This window comes from Ammospiza caudacuta, chromosome 1 (genome assembly GCF_027887145.1).
Source record: "Ammospiza caudacuta isolate bAmmCau1 chromosome 1, bAmmCau1.pri, whole genome shotgun sequence".
Lineage (NCBI taxonomy): Eukaryota > Metazoa > Chordata > Aves > Passeriformes > Passerellidae > Ammospiza > Ammospiza caudacuta.
The window spans coordinates 21,842,488-21,856,763 of NC_080593.1; the positions used below are offsets into that span (position 1 = coordinate 21,842,488).

The 14,276-nt window shown below is 36.9% G+C and overlaps 1 protein-coding gene across 1 annotated transcript in view; it reads left to right on the top strand.

Moving 5' to 3' along the window:
- The window catches only part of ITGA8 (integrin subunit alpha 8), a 111,234-nt gene that overhangs the window by 64,574 nt on the left and 32,384 nt on the right, over positions 1 to 14,276 (top strand). Inside the window, exons 22-25 of the mRNA XM_058802064.1 lie at positions 2,436 to 2,515; positions 5,483 to 5,563; positions 10,437 to 10,542; positions 12,326 to 12,484. Of these exons, the coding sequence (XP_058658047.1) occupies positions 2,436 to 2,515; positions 5,483 to 5,563; positions 10,437 to 10,542; positions 12,326 to 12,484 (426 nt within the window). The remainder of the gene's footprint in view (positions 1 to 2,435; positions 2,516 to 5,482; positions 5,564 to 10,436; positions 10,543 to 12,325; positions 12,485 to 14,276) is intronic.

The following is a 14,276-nucleotide window of genomic DNA, read 5'->3' on the forward strand; positions in this document are numbered from 1 at the left end:
TTGGAAGATCTTGCCTATTTCTTGGTATGTACCAAACTGATTCTTAAAGAGAGGCCAGTTTTATCTTTCTTTAGCACTGTAAGACTTCATAAAAAGCTACACCTCTGTCTCTCAGCATACTCCTAAATCCTGTCAAACATAATAGGTTAAAACTTGTCAGTAATAGCAGAAATGTCATGTATTTCAAAGACACATGATGTTACAAACATGGAAATAATGCAGTCTTAATTAAACTTGCCTCACTTCAAAAACTTTAAGTAAAAATAAACTATTCTGATAAAATTTCTGTGCTACTAAAATAAGGATGTTGAATAATTGCTAAGTTATATGTTCAAGCAAGATAAACTCCTTTGGCCTTGGTGGTTTTCAGCAAGGGCATGTGAGCATCCTTGCCCTATTATTAGTGGCAATATCAAGGGTTACATGACATAAACAAAGTCATATGGCTACACAAAGACAACATCTGCAACTTATTAGAGTTGTACAGTAGGAGTGTGTTTCACTATTAAAGATGAAGCCTCGGGGGTGTAATAGATCATCAGAACTGCAGTTCATGGCTGCTCAGTCTGATGAAAATTTTATCTTTGGTTCATCAAATGTTTTTTCTGCTATCATTGGAAACAAATTTATTTAGACTGGTTAGTAAAAACAGGAAGATAAATTGTGAGTTTAATATCTGGAAAATTTTGTCTAAAAGACAAAAGTCATTATATTTTTAAAGGTGAATGGAATATCAATAGAGTTGGTAATATCATCTCCAAAAAGGGAGCTTAAAATTAAACAGAGCTTACATCTTTATTCCAAGTTAGCTATTCAACTTTTGAGCAATTTAATGAGCACTGTCTTTTCATCTGAAAGATTTTGCTTCAAAAAGGAGATCTACTGAAACTATGAAATTAAGATAGTCAGAATTCAGAGATTTGAACTCACCATTCAATTTATGATAACAGTATTGGTTCAGCTTGAGTCAGCTGAAAGTAGATGAAACATGTTAGGTAAGTTTTGTCTGGTGATGGATTGTGTTGCACCACTGCAAATGAAGAAATAGGAGAATTGAATGAAAAAAAAATGTTGGGAAAAAGGAATTGCTTAAACATATGAAATGATGTTCACAGAGGAAAATTCCTCATCTTCAATGATGTTGAATTTAGGTCCCTACATTTGTGTGTCCTATCCTGTTGTTAACAAGTTTCCTGAAATATTCTGAGGAAATTATGCCAAGCAGACAACCTTTTTTCTCCCCCCCCCACCCCCAGTCTAGTCAGACATTGGCAGAGATGAGGGAATAATGTCCTCATTTCCTGATGCTTTTTGATGAATTTCTCACAAAGATTGTTTGTCCACATGGAGAATATATCTATGTGTTACCATCCTTTTTAAAAAAGTGCAAGTACAATGTGCATGTTATCCTGCTAGAAATTCTGCCATTAGGCCAGATGGAAGGTAGAGGAGGAGTGAGGAGTTGTAGGAATTGAAAAATTCACATTTTGAAAATTACCAGATTTAAACATGCAGTTGAAAGAATTAAAAACAATGATTTAAACATTGCAGTAGAATTTAATTAATTGAACATTGAGGACAGATGGCATCTCCTGCTACTCACCTGCTACTTACACAATGGGGCTGTAAATGTGTCCAGTGAGAGGCTTACAGAGACCCCACCATGGGCTATTGTATATTCCTTCTCTAGTTAGCCCTTCTCTCTTCTGAATAAACTTGGTCTGCTTATCCCTGCTCTTCTTGCAAAGCAAATGGAAATTGTCAAAAGGAGGAAGCCAGGTGTGCTTAAACACAAAGCAGCACCAGTGGAAGCACTTACCTCCTTCAGTTTTGGGACCTGTATGTTTTACTCTCTCCTCTGGTCACTCACTCCCAAGTTGTAGCAAATTGAACTGAAAATATAACTTTGAAGCTGTATTCCTCTTAACAGATCCACAATGGAAAAAAAAAATCAACTAGAAGTAAATTAAACTGCTGCTAGTTTAGCCTCAGGTGCTCAGTCAGCCCCACAGTGCCTGAAGCAGGCAGTGCAGAGCTGCCAGGTGCAGAGACAGTGCAGGGAGCCTGCAGACCTGGCCAGGGGCGTGCATGGATGGAGGCAGGGATCAGAGCTGCCAGACAACTGTTATTTGCTTTTGGCTTGGCTTGGCAAAGCAAAGACTGTCTGGATGAAGAAGGGCCCACTGCTGTGTTCTTGGGAGTGCTTCTCTATTCCTCTGATCTTTCCTCTTTCCAGCCAAGTTTTCCATCTGGTGACATACAGAGGCAGGAGGGTATTTTTTCCTGAGAACAACTAGATGATGTTATTTCATACTAATTTTGAAAAGCAACAGTATCCAGTATAAGTCTGTGAAATGCAATGTTGAATAGTGCTGCTTTATTGATCTGGAGAGATCAACTGTTTCTAGTAACCTGTTGTTTTGTTTCTTTCTCAGTTCTCCACAGGCATTCGATTTTCTGTTCAGCATTTTGAAAATGCTGACTTCAGCATCAATTTTGAGCTGCAAATAAAAAGGTTAGATATTTTATCAAGAGCATGGTTATTTAAATTAATTCCTTTTGCCATATGAAGTTTATTATATAATAAGGTCCCTTTTGAGTATCAGTAATTATTTCAGGGGCTCTCCAATGGTAGTTTAAGTCACGAGGATTTTTGAATTTGGAATCTCATTAACTATTGGGAGAATCAGTCCTATTTCTTTAAAATTCAGGTTATTCAGGTATTTCTTTAAAATTCAGGTTAACTGAGTTTTTAAGCATCTTCTGCAGATTTGCCAAATCTGAACTTTATTTAAACTTCAGAAGTAATACACAGTAATCACTTTGTAAGAACGGTGAATATGCACAAACATATCGTGCTCTGAATTAAACCAGACATGCTTCTTCTTCACAAAAATTTAGAAAACAAAAGGAAAGCAGTTAAAATCTGCTCAGCAGATTTACTGGCACAGAGAGAACTGTTTCAGTTTGATGCAGGTGAACCTTTGTAATTTTTCCATTTGATTCCTCCCCATTTGTGGGCTTCACATAATAATATTGTAGAATCTTGTGTTTTATACTGAGCAGAACTTCTCCCACAGAGACAAAAAAGCACAGAGTGGGCTGGGTTAGGATAACAGCAAAAACAAACCTGGGACTTTTTCAGTAGGTGGAAGGGCTGCTGCTCCATCTGTCCTCATCAAATACTCAGTGGAGTTCTGCATGGGGCCCTCCCTGCCCCACATGCAGAGACTTAATTGCTAATGTCTGGCCATTAATGAGGGCCTTGATCATGTTCATTATGGTAAATAACTGAGACATTTGAAATGTTTAAGTCATGTCTCCATAATGTAAGCCTTGAAGGGAAAGGACATGCAGAAACTCAGGAAGGGCACACCAATGGCACAGAAGTCCATTGGGGATTTGGTCTCCCTGGAATCTGGGTGGGGACCATGCAAACCTGGACATGAGCTCTCCTGGAGAGAGACACAGCATTTACCTTGTAGTCCCCCGTCCATGCCACTATTCATTTCTTAGTGCAAGCAGTAGTTTTAAATGGTTATCCGAGGCTCATGTCACCACCCTTTTCATGCTGTGAGTCTGGGGAGGTCCAGAGCTTTTTGGGTAGTTAAATCTGTCTCGGTAATAAGAGTTGAATGTAGGTAACAGTTTTTAAAAAGTGACAAGAATTTCCTAAGGAATAAGTCTGAACTTCAGGAGACAGCAACATCTCATGCTTCCTCCATGCGTGTGACTCACTAAAATGTAAAGGAAGGAAATGTGTTGGGCTACAAACTGGTATGAAAATATTGAAGAGCACACAGCTATTTAAAAAACAACAAAAAAGGAAAGAGTAAAGAGTAAAATTTCTTGCATTGGGAATGTACCCTACAGTTAAAACTCACTGCTTTGTACATTCATTCACAAGCAGCAGGACAGTTTGTGTATTTCTATGATCTTAGTGAACAGATAAAGCAATTCTAAAAGAAAAACAGAGCAGAACTCCATGAAGCAAACAGAGGAAATTGCCTAGATGGAGGCAAGAACACATCTGAATTTGCGTCCTACTTTAATTTATTCAAAAGAGAGGACTTTCATTTGCTTCAAAACATCAAGTGGAAAATAAGTATTTTGGTTTGCAAAACTTAAGTTCATTACTTATAAGAAACAAGCAAGAGGCTGAGAAGTGTCTTGAAATCTGATTCCTTTTCTGATGTGGATGTTGCTATGCAATTATGTACCTCTTAGAGAGAGAGAGATGTCTTGGCACTTCTTTTAAACTGTTTTCTTCTCCAAAAAATGCCATAAAGCATGAACAAGGTTTGAATAGCAGATATGTATGACCAAAATCTGTATTTTAACTCTATGGAAATTAAGACAAATAAGCAAGTTGGAGAGCAGCTTATTCTAACAAAATAGTGGTATAATAATTTTATAATAATAACACTTTAAACAATTTTTGTACATTTATACTCAAAACAATGGCTATAGAGTATTACCTAAAATTTCAAATAATGTTTGATGGAAATTTGCATTAGTTTACAAACAAATTAGAGCTGCTCTTAATTTCAGCAATCTGTAACCAGAAAGCCTGGATCAAAGCTCTTTATTCCTCAGGCGTCAGTCACTGGAAATGCTGACCTCCTCTGAATGTTTCCAATTGACTGATGGTACCCAGATGTGATAGCAGCAAACTGGGACAGCAATAGAAACTTGGTGTTCATGGAGCAAGGAAACCACACTTGATTGAAAAAGAAATCCAAATTTAGTGTTGTTGATCTCATAGTTAAATAAATTCTAAGTCTGTAATTACTTCACTATCTTCATGAATTTGAACTTGCAAACCTTTTTTATAGGAATGGGCTATAATCACATGAGTAGCCTTTTGAAGTAAGAGAAACTATGTTTATTACTAAGGATTTACAATCAGAAAAGACAATAAGATGAGTGAGAGCTCTAGATTTTAAACACGGAGATCTGTTTTCACTACTAAGTGGTTTTAAAAATGTAAACACTCTGGATAGGGGAGGGAAGAAAATAAGAAAATGAAAGAAACAGTTGATCTTGGTTCTTTTTCCCCAAAGACTAAGTCATGCTAAAGTCACAGGTTTGGAGAATCATAAAAATAAATTTTATTCTAACAAAGCTTGTATTGTTCATTAACACTGCCTTCCTCCAGTATATGAAACAAAGTTCTATTCTATTAAGGTACTTTTATCTATACAGATAGCCAAGTTGTACAAGATACTCTGAGCCAAATAAATTTGTAACATCTTATTCATCATCACAGGATTCTTTAAAGGAAGCTTCAGTTGATGATATTATTAAATATGTGATGAGCTCAAATAATATCCATCTTAAATACCCGAGTCCTACAAGACTGAAGAGTGCCAGTAGGAATCTCATTTTGTGATATGCCCAGTGGGCCTTGTGTGTTGAGTGATATGATAATTCAGAGTTCTGATATAAAACCTTTGTTAATATTTGTACATATATTTTCCAGTTCTAACAAGATAAATCCCACCAGCAACTTAGTGAACCTCCATATCAACATCAGTGCTGCAGCTCAAGTACAGATCAGAGGGTAAGTATTCAACTATTTAAACTCATTTTGATAACTACTTTTTTAACAGAAACTTTCTGCATATGATAATCCCATGCTTATTATAAACCCAAATGCCTAATCCATCTAGGACACCTGGGTCTCACCCCTGCAAGCCTTGCAGGATGGAACTACTACAAACTTATTGACTGACTGTGCAAAGACAGCAACTTCAAGAATCTCACATTGTAGTAACACCAGTCAGAGCCAGCATTTCATTTGAGCATTCAAATTGTGCATGGATGTTACTAATATAAAATGCCTGCTCATATGTATAGGTCTTCTTGTGCAACCACTTGGATGCTTAATGCTGAATACCAAACAGAATCTACAGCTTTTGTGGCTGGAAATGTGAAACACATTATGGCAAGGCATGTAGTAATAGAGAGCAGAGTGAGGCCTTTGAAGAAAGGACGAGTAAGAAATGAGTAATGATAAACTGTTCACTGACACAAAGTATACCAAAATTAAACAAGTACAGGATATAATCAAAGATGATCATTTCTATCTCTCTTTTTGTATACAGCTTAGTTTTAGAAATTATAAAATGCAATTAGGTGATAATTGCCAGCTGAACACGAGCCAGCACTGTGCCTGTGTGGCCAAGGAGGCCAATGGCACCCTGGCTTGTATCAGACATGGTGTGGCCAGCAGGCATTGATCAGCCCTCTGTGCTTGGCACTGGTGAGGCCAAACCTCAAATACTGGCATCATTTTTGCACCCCTCTCTACCAGAAGGGCATTGAGGTACTGAAGGAAAGAGAAACAAAGCTGGTGGAGGGCCTGGAGCAGCTGAGGGAGCTGGGGGCGTTCAGCCTGGAGAAAAGGAGGCTCAGGAAGACCTTACTGCTCTCTACAAATAACTGAAAGGAGGTAGAAGTATGGTGGGAATCAGTCTCCTCTCCCAGATAACAAGTGAGAGGACAAGATGAAATGGCCTCTAATGGCAGCAGGGGAGGTTCAGTTTAGATATTAGGAAAATCTTCTTCACAGAAGGAGTTGTCAAGGACTGGAAGAGGCTCCTCAGGGAAGTGGTACAATCACTATTCTGGAAGATATTGAAAAGAGGTGTAGATCTGGCACTGAGGGACATGCTTTAATAGTGAACTTGGCAGCACTAGTTTTAGGGTTGGACTCCATGATCTTTAAGGTTTTTTCCAACTTAAATGATTCTAAGATTTTATAATATTAGAGTGCCTTGTAAAATCTTGGAGCTAGACTCCTATTCTGGCATCCTGGAGGAAGTCAGGAGGATGTCTGGGATATTAGATTTCCTACATCTCCTCTTATGAAACTACAGCTCAAAAAAAAAAAACCTTAACCATTATCAGCTCTGCAGAGGTTGAACAGGAGCTACAAGATCCAGATTCACTTCCACAGTCAGGCCATGAGGCTTGGCTGATGCAAGGAGGGTAGATGTCTCTTATGCGGGGTAGATGTCTCTAATTTGATGCACCTCAAGAGGCTGCCTTAGATGTAAAAAAATTAAAATTTATTTATTTATGGGGCTTTAATTTATAAAAATATATTTATTGTTGTCACTTCCGAGACAATATGACTATCAAGTGCTAGCAATAAGTAAAATAATTTTGCAGATCACAGAGAACATGTTTTCTGTTTTAATATTCAATCTATCTGCTCTAATCTGGTCTAATATTCAGTCTAAATCTGAGGGATTTTAAAAGGATTTTTCATCATATTTTGTAAATGTATTCCAGATTAAGAAGACCCTAAAACTAGTCAGGTGGAACAAAAAAAGCTGTCAGTCAAAGACTGTGTGGATATATGTCAATTATTTTATTTCTGAAAAGGAGCACTTGAAATACAACTTGTTGAATAAGAACATAAGTGAGAATATTATTTCATTCTCTGTAGCTAGTGGTGATCTAAGGAAATGAGCTGGATAGAAAGAGAGGTGAAGAATATAAAAGGTGTAATACAGAAGTAGAGGCTGAGGAGAAAAGAATCAAAGGTGTTATTTAATGGGCTACAGATGCACGAGGAAGTGTTGGGAGCCAGCAGCTGCTGGGTGTTGCCATGGGTGAGCACCCCAGGCTAAGGACAGGCTGGAGTTTTGGACTGGAACAGTTGTGGTTACATACACAGGACTTCCCAGTAAGGGTTGCTTCCAGAGCTGTGGATTTTTTTGGGGTTTTTTTTGGATCGTTGTTTTTTTTGTTTTTTTGGGGTTTTTTTGGTGAAGTCTCTCCTCACTTTAATAAAAAAGTCTTACAAACTTTTTATTTTTTGCAGACTCTTTGGAAACTTTGTCTTGATCATGCTTTTACTGTGCCATAGAGTGTTCCTTTTAATGAAACCTTCTGTTAACATGTAAATTGATAGACCAAAAAATGACCACAAAATGCTCAGTGGAAAGTGATGATAAGTGGAAAAAGTTGCTTGAACTGCTGCCTGCAGTTCTAGGAAACAGGTTATTAAATAAAGAGGAATTACTTAATTGAATGACTTCCAGTTTCTTTCCTCTTAAGTATTTTAGTTTCCTTATTAGCTATAGCATTTCCAAATGCTTTGTTGACAGATTTTGCTAATTACTCAGAGATGCTAAAACATGCAGTTCCAAGGGAATTGCTCACTATTTCCTAGATAAAAGTAAAAGAGAGACTAGGTCCACATTTGGACTGGAAAATATCTTGCATTAGTTTCTTTACTTCTCTTCTGAGAATTGCACAGAGTGGAACTGAGTGCATCATACATTGTACTGAGGAAAAACAAGTATTTATGAAACTGTGCATATGCATACATGCAGATATACTTGCACAGTGGAATGCAAGTACTAATGCTTCTTCTGTGAGAAAGGAAGAAATCTTCTTCAATAGCCTCTTTAAAAGAAAATTAACATAAATCCTTAGATAATTCAATAAGCAGTTGCTTTGATAACAAAGATTTAATCATTTTGCTTACCTTTCTTCCTCTATAAAAATTATCACCTAATTTAGTATTGGCATTGTTATCTCCCGCTGCTGAAAAAGCACTAGAGGAATGAGAGATTTAAGAAGGAAGAAATTTGGGTTTAGAGAATTTGTAGCTGGCAGAATTTTTTTTTGTATATCCCCATATAAGCCTTTTCTGTGCACTATACTTTATTTATCATATTTTCAGTACTTTTGTATCATGATAATTGTCACCTAAAAGTCTAGGAAAAATTCTTGTCTAATAAATCATTCAAATGTTAAAAACATTCTCAATTAAATGCAAAATAAAATAGTAAAAAGTGTGAATTTGTTTTTCTTTGACCCCATTTTGTTAGTTTTGTGTCAATAGTGGAAGTCCTCAAAATAACTGTAAATTCTGTTAATATAAAAGTTCTTATATACACTACAATAATTTTAATTTAATGTCTAAATTTATACTTTACATTTTGTAATTCCATGGATAAGAATACTTCCCTGGCAGTGCAAGAGAAAACACTGTTTTGAAACCTCATGTCTTCTTCTTTTTTTCTCTGTACAGTTTCTGATTTGCAGTTTTTTATAGTAGATTAAGAGTCTATGTTTCTTGGCTTTCGTAACACTCTGAAGTTCCTATTCTCCAACAGCAATCATAATTAAAATTCCTATTGGAAACAAGATGATTTGGGAAACTTAGGCCAAGTACCTAATGAGAAATTACTTTTTAATTAATATGTTTTATATTAAGATTGGCTTGTGAATTTAACCTCTGGCATTCTTGTTAGTCCAAACTGCTGGCATTTTGAAGTCTGAGGAAGTATTAAGAGTTAGGATACTCCTGAACACACCAAATTTCACCAGGAGTTGTACTTCAGCTGGATGGCATTAAGCTGTTCTTCTCTGGGATTTCCTGCTGCTTTGAGAAGCTGTATACTGTAGAAAATTTTCATTCATTGTATATAACAGAAGAGCTGTAATCAAGAACAGTTTGTTCCTTCCAATAGTATTTTTTCAACATTTGCAACAAAACTATCCAATCTTTTCTTCAAGGGGCAATCTGCAGCAGGGCCACTGCAAAGTGATTAACAGCAGTGCCTAGAAGTCCATTATGGTATTCAAATTTTACACTCTAAAAACAAAAATTATTGTTTTTTAACAGTTTTCTGTTAGCAAAACTCCAGTTTTGGCAGAACCAACATTGAAATTCTATGGATTTTCTTTCAGCTAAAGACTCCATAAATCAGCAAAACTGAGTGAGAGTTGACCCTGGCAAAGAAGGGGTAACACCATTTCCTTGTAGCACCAAGGACTACATGCAGTACTTGTAGGTGACAGATGTCTGTGCCAGAACTGACCTATCATGCTAAAAGAAATTCTTGGGATCTGATTTCTCAACTTCTGAACACCTGAGTGAGGTTTAGTTGGCATCTGAATGGAACTGGTACAAGGAAATACCAATTTTTATGAGAAATAAAATGTTTGTGATTCAAATTAAAATGTTAACAGAAGACTACTTTCTCAAGGTCAAATAAAGAAGAAAAGCTGGAAAGATATCAAATACTAAGTCACAGTTTTCTTTGTTTGTTTTATTTATGTGTTGCAACTTGCAGCAATATTCCAGAGAATGCTTTAACTGCCACTTTGTTTGCAAAGCAGTTGGAAAGCCTTTTTTAGAGTCTAGACCTGAATTTTGTTTCTCAATACATCAATTTCCATTATGACTTTATGGAAGTCACAATGTCTCCCTTTCCCATCTACTATGTTATGGAGGCATTGTAGCATTCACCTCGCCTAATTCTAATTAATGTGTCCAAATAACAAGCCTTTGAGGGCTCAGGTTTTTATAGTGGTCATCATTTTGTTCTAAAACTAATGCAGTCATTCACTGGTAACAGTTTTAACCTGTTTTATGCAGTTACTGTTTTATACTGTTTTGCATATTACAGAGTGTCTCACCCCCCAACAATTATTTTGCCACTTCACAACTGGGAACCCAAAGATGAACCTACAAAAGAAGAAGAAGTTGGTCCTTTGGTAGAACACATCTATGAGGTAAAAATTATGTATGTTTCCACAGGACCTCATGCTGCCCCCACTGAATTCCTGATGAATTTGGTTTATTGTCTTTATCTGTAGCTAGATAAAGCCACAAATGTAAATACTCTGACTTTAGCACATGACCCAAATTTAATCTGGGAATTCACAACCCCATTATCTGTTCATATGAGTGGAGGGGATATTAGTTTATGCTAGGAGTCTGTCTTAGATATTTAAGGGATTTATAAACATTTTGGGTGTTTGACAAGAATTAAAAACAGTGCTTAAAAGTTCCTTATAATCAATGTCAAGTATCTTCTCATTAGAAGCTGTACATGCTGTGCACTGGAAAAAATGTTTTCTTTGACATTTAGCTAACTGAAAAATATAATGTAGACATACATGTAAAATATTCTGATGGAAACAACTCTTAATGTTTGAAGTACACATATTTTTACCTTGTAGTTTTGTTGTTTTTTTTCCTATGGATGATTTGTCAATTAAAAGAGTTCAGCTTAGAAAAAGGGCCAATGCCCTTTTCAACTTCAGGGAATAGAAGGCATCCTTAGAATCTGATGGATGGCCTTTATTCCAGAGGGTAAAACAGGGGGCTTCACATATGGTTATAATTCACAAACTAGCACTCAAGGAAATATAAGGAACTGAGCTTAATCAGCAGTGTAAGATTACAATTTGCAGGACATACTAAATTATAGTGAATACAACTGTAAAATACAAACTATCATTTATGAATTCCCCATCTAACACATTTCTCTAAACTGAAAAATGCTTCAAATCATCCTGTCTCAAGCATCTGAGTTGTTTGTGAAACTGTATTTGTGACTTCAAATATATTCAAATAATTACAGTGATTAGTTACAGTTACTAAGGAAACCACTTACATGGTTTATATCAGCAAAGCATCCAAAAGACTGAGCAGTCTCCCAGAAGATGTAAGATTGAAAGGGCTTTTTATTTTGTTGTAACTAAAGGTCATCAGTCACAAAAATTCTGCAGATTTAAAAAGGAGGTTCTCACATCTCTAGGAACTTTGCATAAAGGTCCATGGTGTTCAGCTTCTATAATTCTTCAAGTCCAGTGACAACACATGTCCAGACTCCTGATGTCATCAGTTATTTTCAAACTGTAAACTAATATAAGGAAACTATTTTAATAGCCTAGATTTCTAAACTTTTATTATTTCTGTCTTTGCTCATTTTCCCCAGAAACAAATAATGTCTTGGGATATAAATTTAGGAAAACTAGTTCCTTTACTTCTTTTGAGAAAATCTAGATTGAGAATGTTGAAAATATAGTTCTTAACCAAAGAAGCTAGTTTAAGTTCTGCTCTATCTTCTATTCTTGTGCCCTGAAATGTGATTCTTTTGTATTCTGAACTTTTGGCTACTATTTTCAAGCATGATCTGTTACAGTTCGTTGTTCATATTTCTATGGGGTTCATTTGCTAGTGTGCTTTGGGTTGGAATTTTTTTTGATACTTTTTTAGAATTCAGTTCTTCATATGTGGGAAAAAATGGGAAAGTGATAGATTTCTTGAATACACACTCAGACAGAAAAGACTGTTTTCTCAGATTTCCCATTGGTTTTGTGACTAAAACAAAGAGGTTCTTCTACCACAGATTCTCCATCAATAAAGTGATATTTATAATCTGTAATAATCTTCCCTAAATACTCTAAGGCTGTGTCCACTAAGAATTTGAAAATATCTGAGTGGTGGTTTCAATTTGTTTTGTTGTTTTTACTGCCTTGGAAAGTACTGATCATATTTCTTCAACAGCTGCACAATATAGGACCAAGTGCCATCAACCATACAGTTCTCCATGTTGGTTGGCCTGTGTCCAGTAGAGAAGAATTTCTTCTTTATATTCTCCACATTCAGACACATGGACCATTGCACTGTCAAACAAGCTCTCCTATTAATCCAATGCAAATAAAGGTGAGTACTTTATTTCCGTCACTTTCTGCATTTTGATTGGGATTTTTTGCCTGTGTTGGAATGGAATGGAAGCTTCACATGATTGGAACTTTCTTGGGAATTTTTAACAGTCCAAGATCATTTTCGTGGGTAAGAAGCAAGAAATAGATAGCCTACAGCATTTCTAAAGTTAGTGCTTGGTGCATATTTGGTTTCTGTACTCTTTATATGAGGAGAAGGGTGTGCTCAGTCCCGCTGTAAATGCTACCAACAGACATGTTACAGAGGGCCCTGTTCCAGTACCAGCACTGAGGAACACCACACATCACTGGTCTCCAACTGGACATTAAGCCATTGACCACAGTTCCTTAAGTGTGATCACACAGCCCTTTCATTATTCCCTGAGTGCTCTGTCAGATCCATGTGTTTCCAGCACAGAGATCAGGATGTCATTTGGGACGGTGGCAGATGCTTTGTCTAGGTGCAAGTAGATGATGTCAGTTGTTCTTCCCTTGTCCACCAACACTGTGACTCCACCATAGAAGGCCACCAAATCTGTCAGGCACAATTTGCCTTTAGTGAAGTCATTTTGGCTGTCACCAATCACCTCCTCATTCTCCATGTGCCTTAGCATAGTTTCCAGGAAGATCTGCCCCATGATTGGGCTAGACACAAAAGTGAGACTGACTGGTCTGTAGTTCTGCAGGTTTTCCTTTTTCACCCTCTTTAGAAATGGAGGTTATGTTTCCCCTTTTCCAGTCAGTGAGAACTTCACCAGACTGCCACAACTTTTCAGATACAGATAGTGGCTTTGCCAGTTGATCTGCCAGTTCCCTCAGGTCCCATGGATGCATCTCATCAAGTCTCATGGACAAGTGCACCTTCAGATTCAGTGCAGGCAGTTCTTCATTCTCCCTTCTGTGATTTAGGCAGTGTGCCTGGAGCATTCACCAGTGAAGACTGAGGCAGGAAACTCATTGAGTACCTCAGCCTTCTCAACATCCTGGGTAACCAGGTCTCCTGTTTCCTTCTGGAGAGAAGTTACATTTTCCCTCACCTACCTTTGAGTATCCATAGAAGCTTTTCATATTGTTTTTAACATCCCTGGCTGCATTTAATTCTCTTAGGGCTTTAGCTTTCCTAACCCGATCTCTCACTGCTTGGACAATTTCCTGTTTTAAGATCTATGTTTGTGATGGCAGATCCCCTCAAAAGAGCTTGGTTTGGCTCAACGTCAGAAGATTAGGCAAAACACAGCTCTACATATTATCCCATCAAAAACAAGGTATCCAATTTATTAAGCATGACTGATTCCAGACATTTCTGGAGTAAACAACAACACTTCTCAAGTTTAAGCAGTAGCCTGTTAAACATCTTTCAGGGAGAGCTGCATTCCAAGTGCTAAAAATGCTCTACATCTTTTGCATACCAAAATGGGTGTGAGTTTGGTATGTTGGATGAAAGGGGAGACAACTTCCTAGTGATGAGGAGTGGTCACAGCCTAAGTAGTTACAAGTCAAGTCTTTAGCCTGAACAGACAGAACTACAGTACATACTTAAAAAGAGTAAATAAAAATTTATGTCGACTAAATACAATATTGCTAAAGTTTTGTATTTCACCCGGGAAACCAAAGAGATGTTGGAATTCCACCATTTTATTTAGTTTCTTTAGAGAAAGAAAAAGCAAATGAGTGATAGGAAACAAAAGGTAGAATATGTCTGTCCAGTTTATACCCAAAGCACATCAAAATTGGAGGTAGGGATCTTTTTCTGCATATCTTTTCTACCTAATTTTTCACGTCTTTTTCAGAAG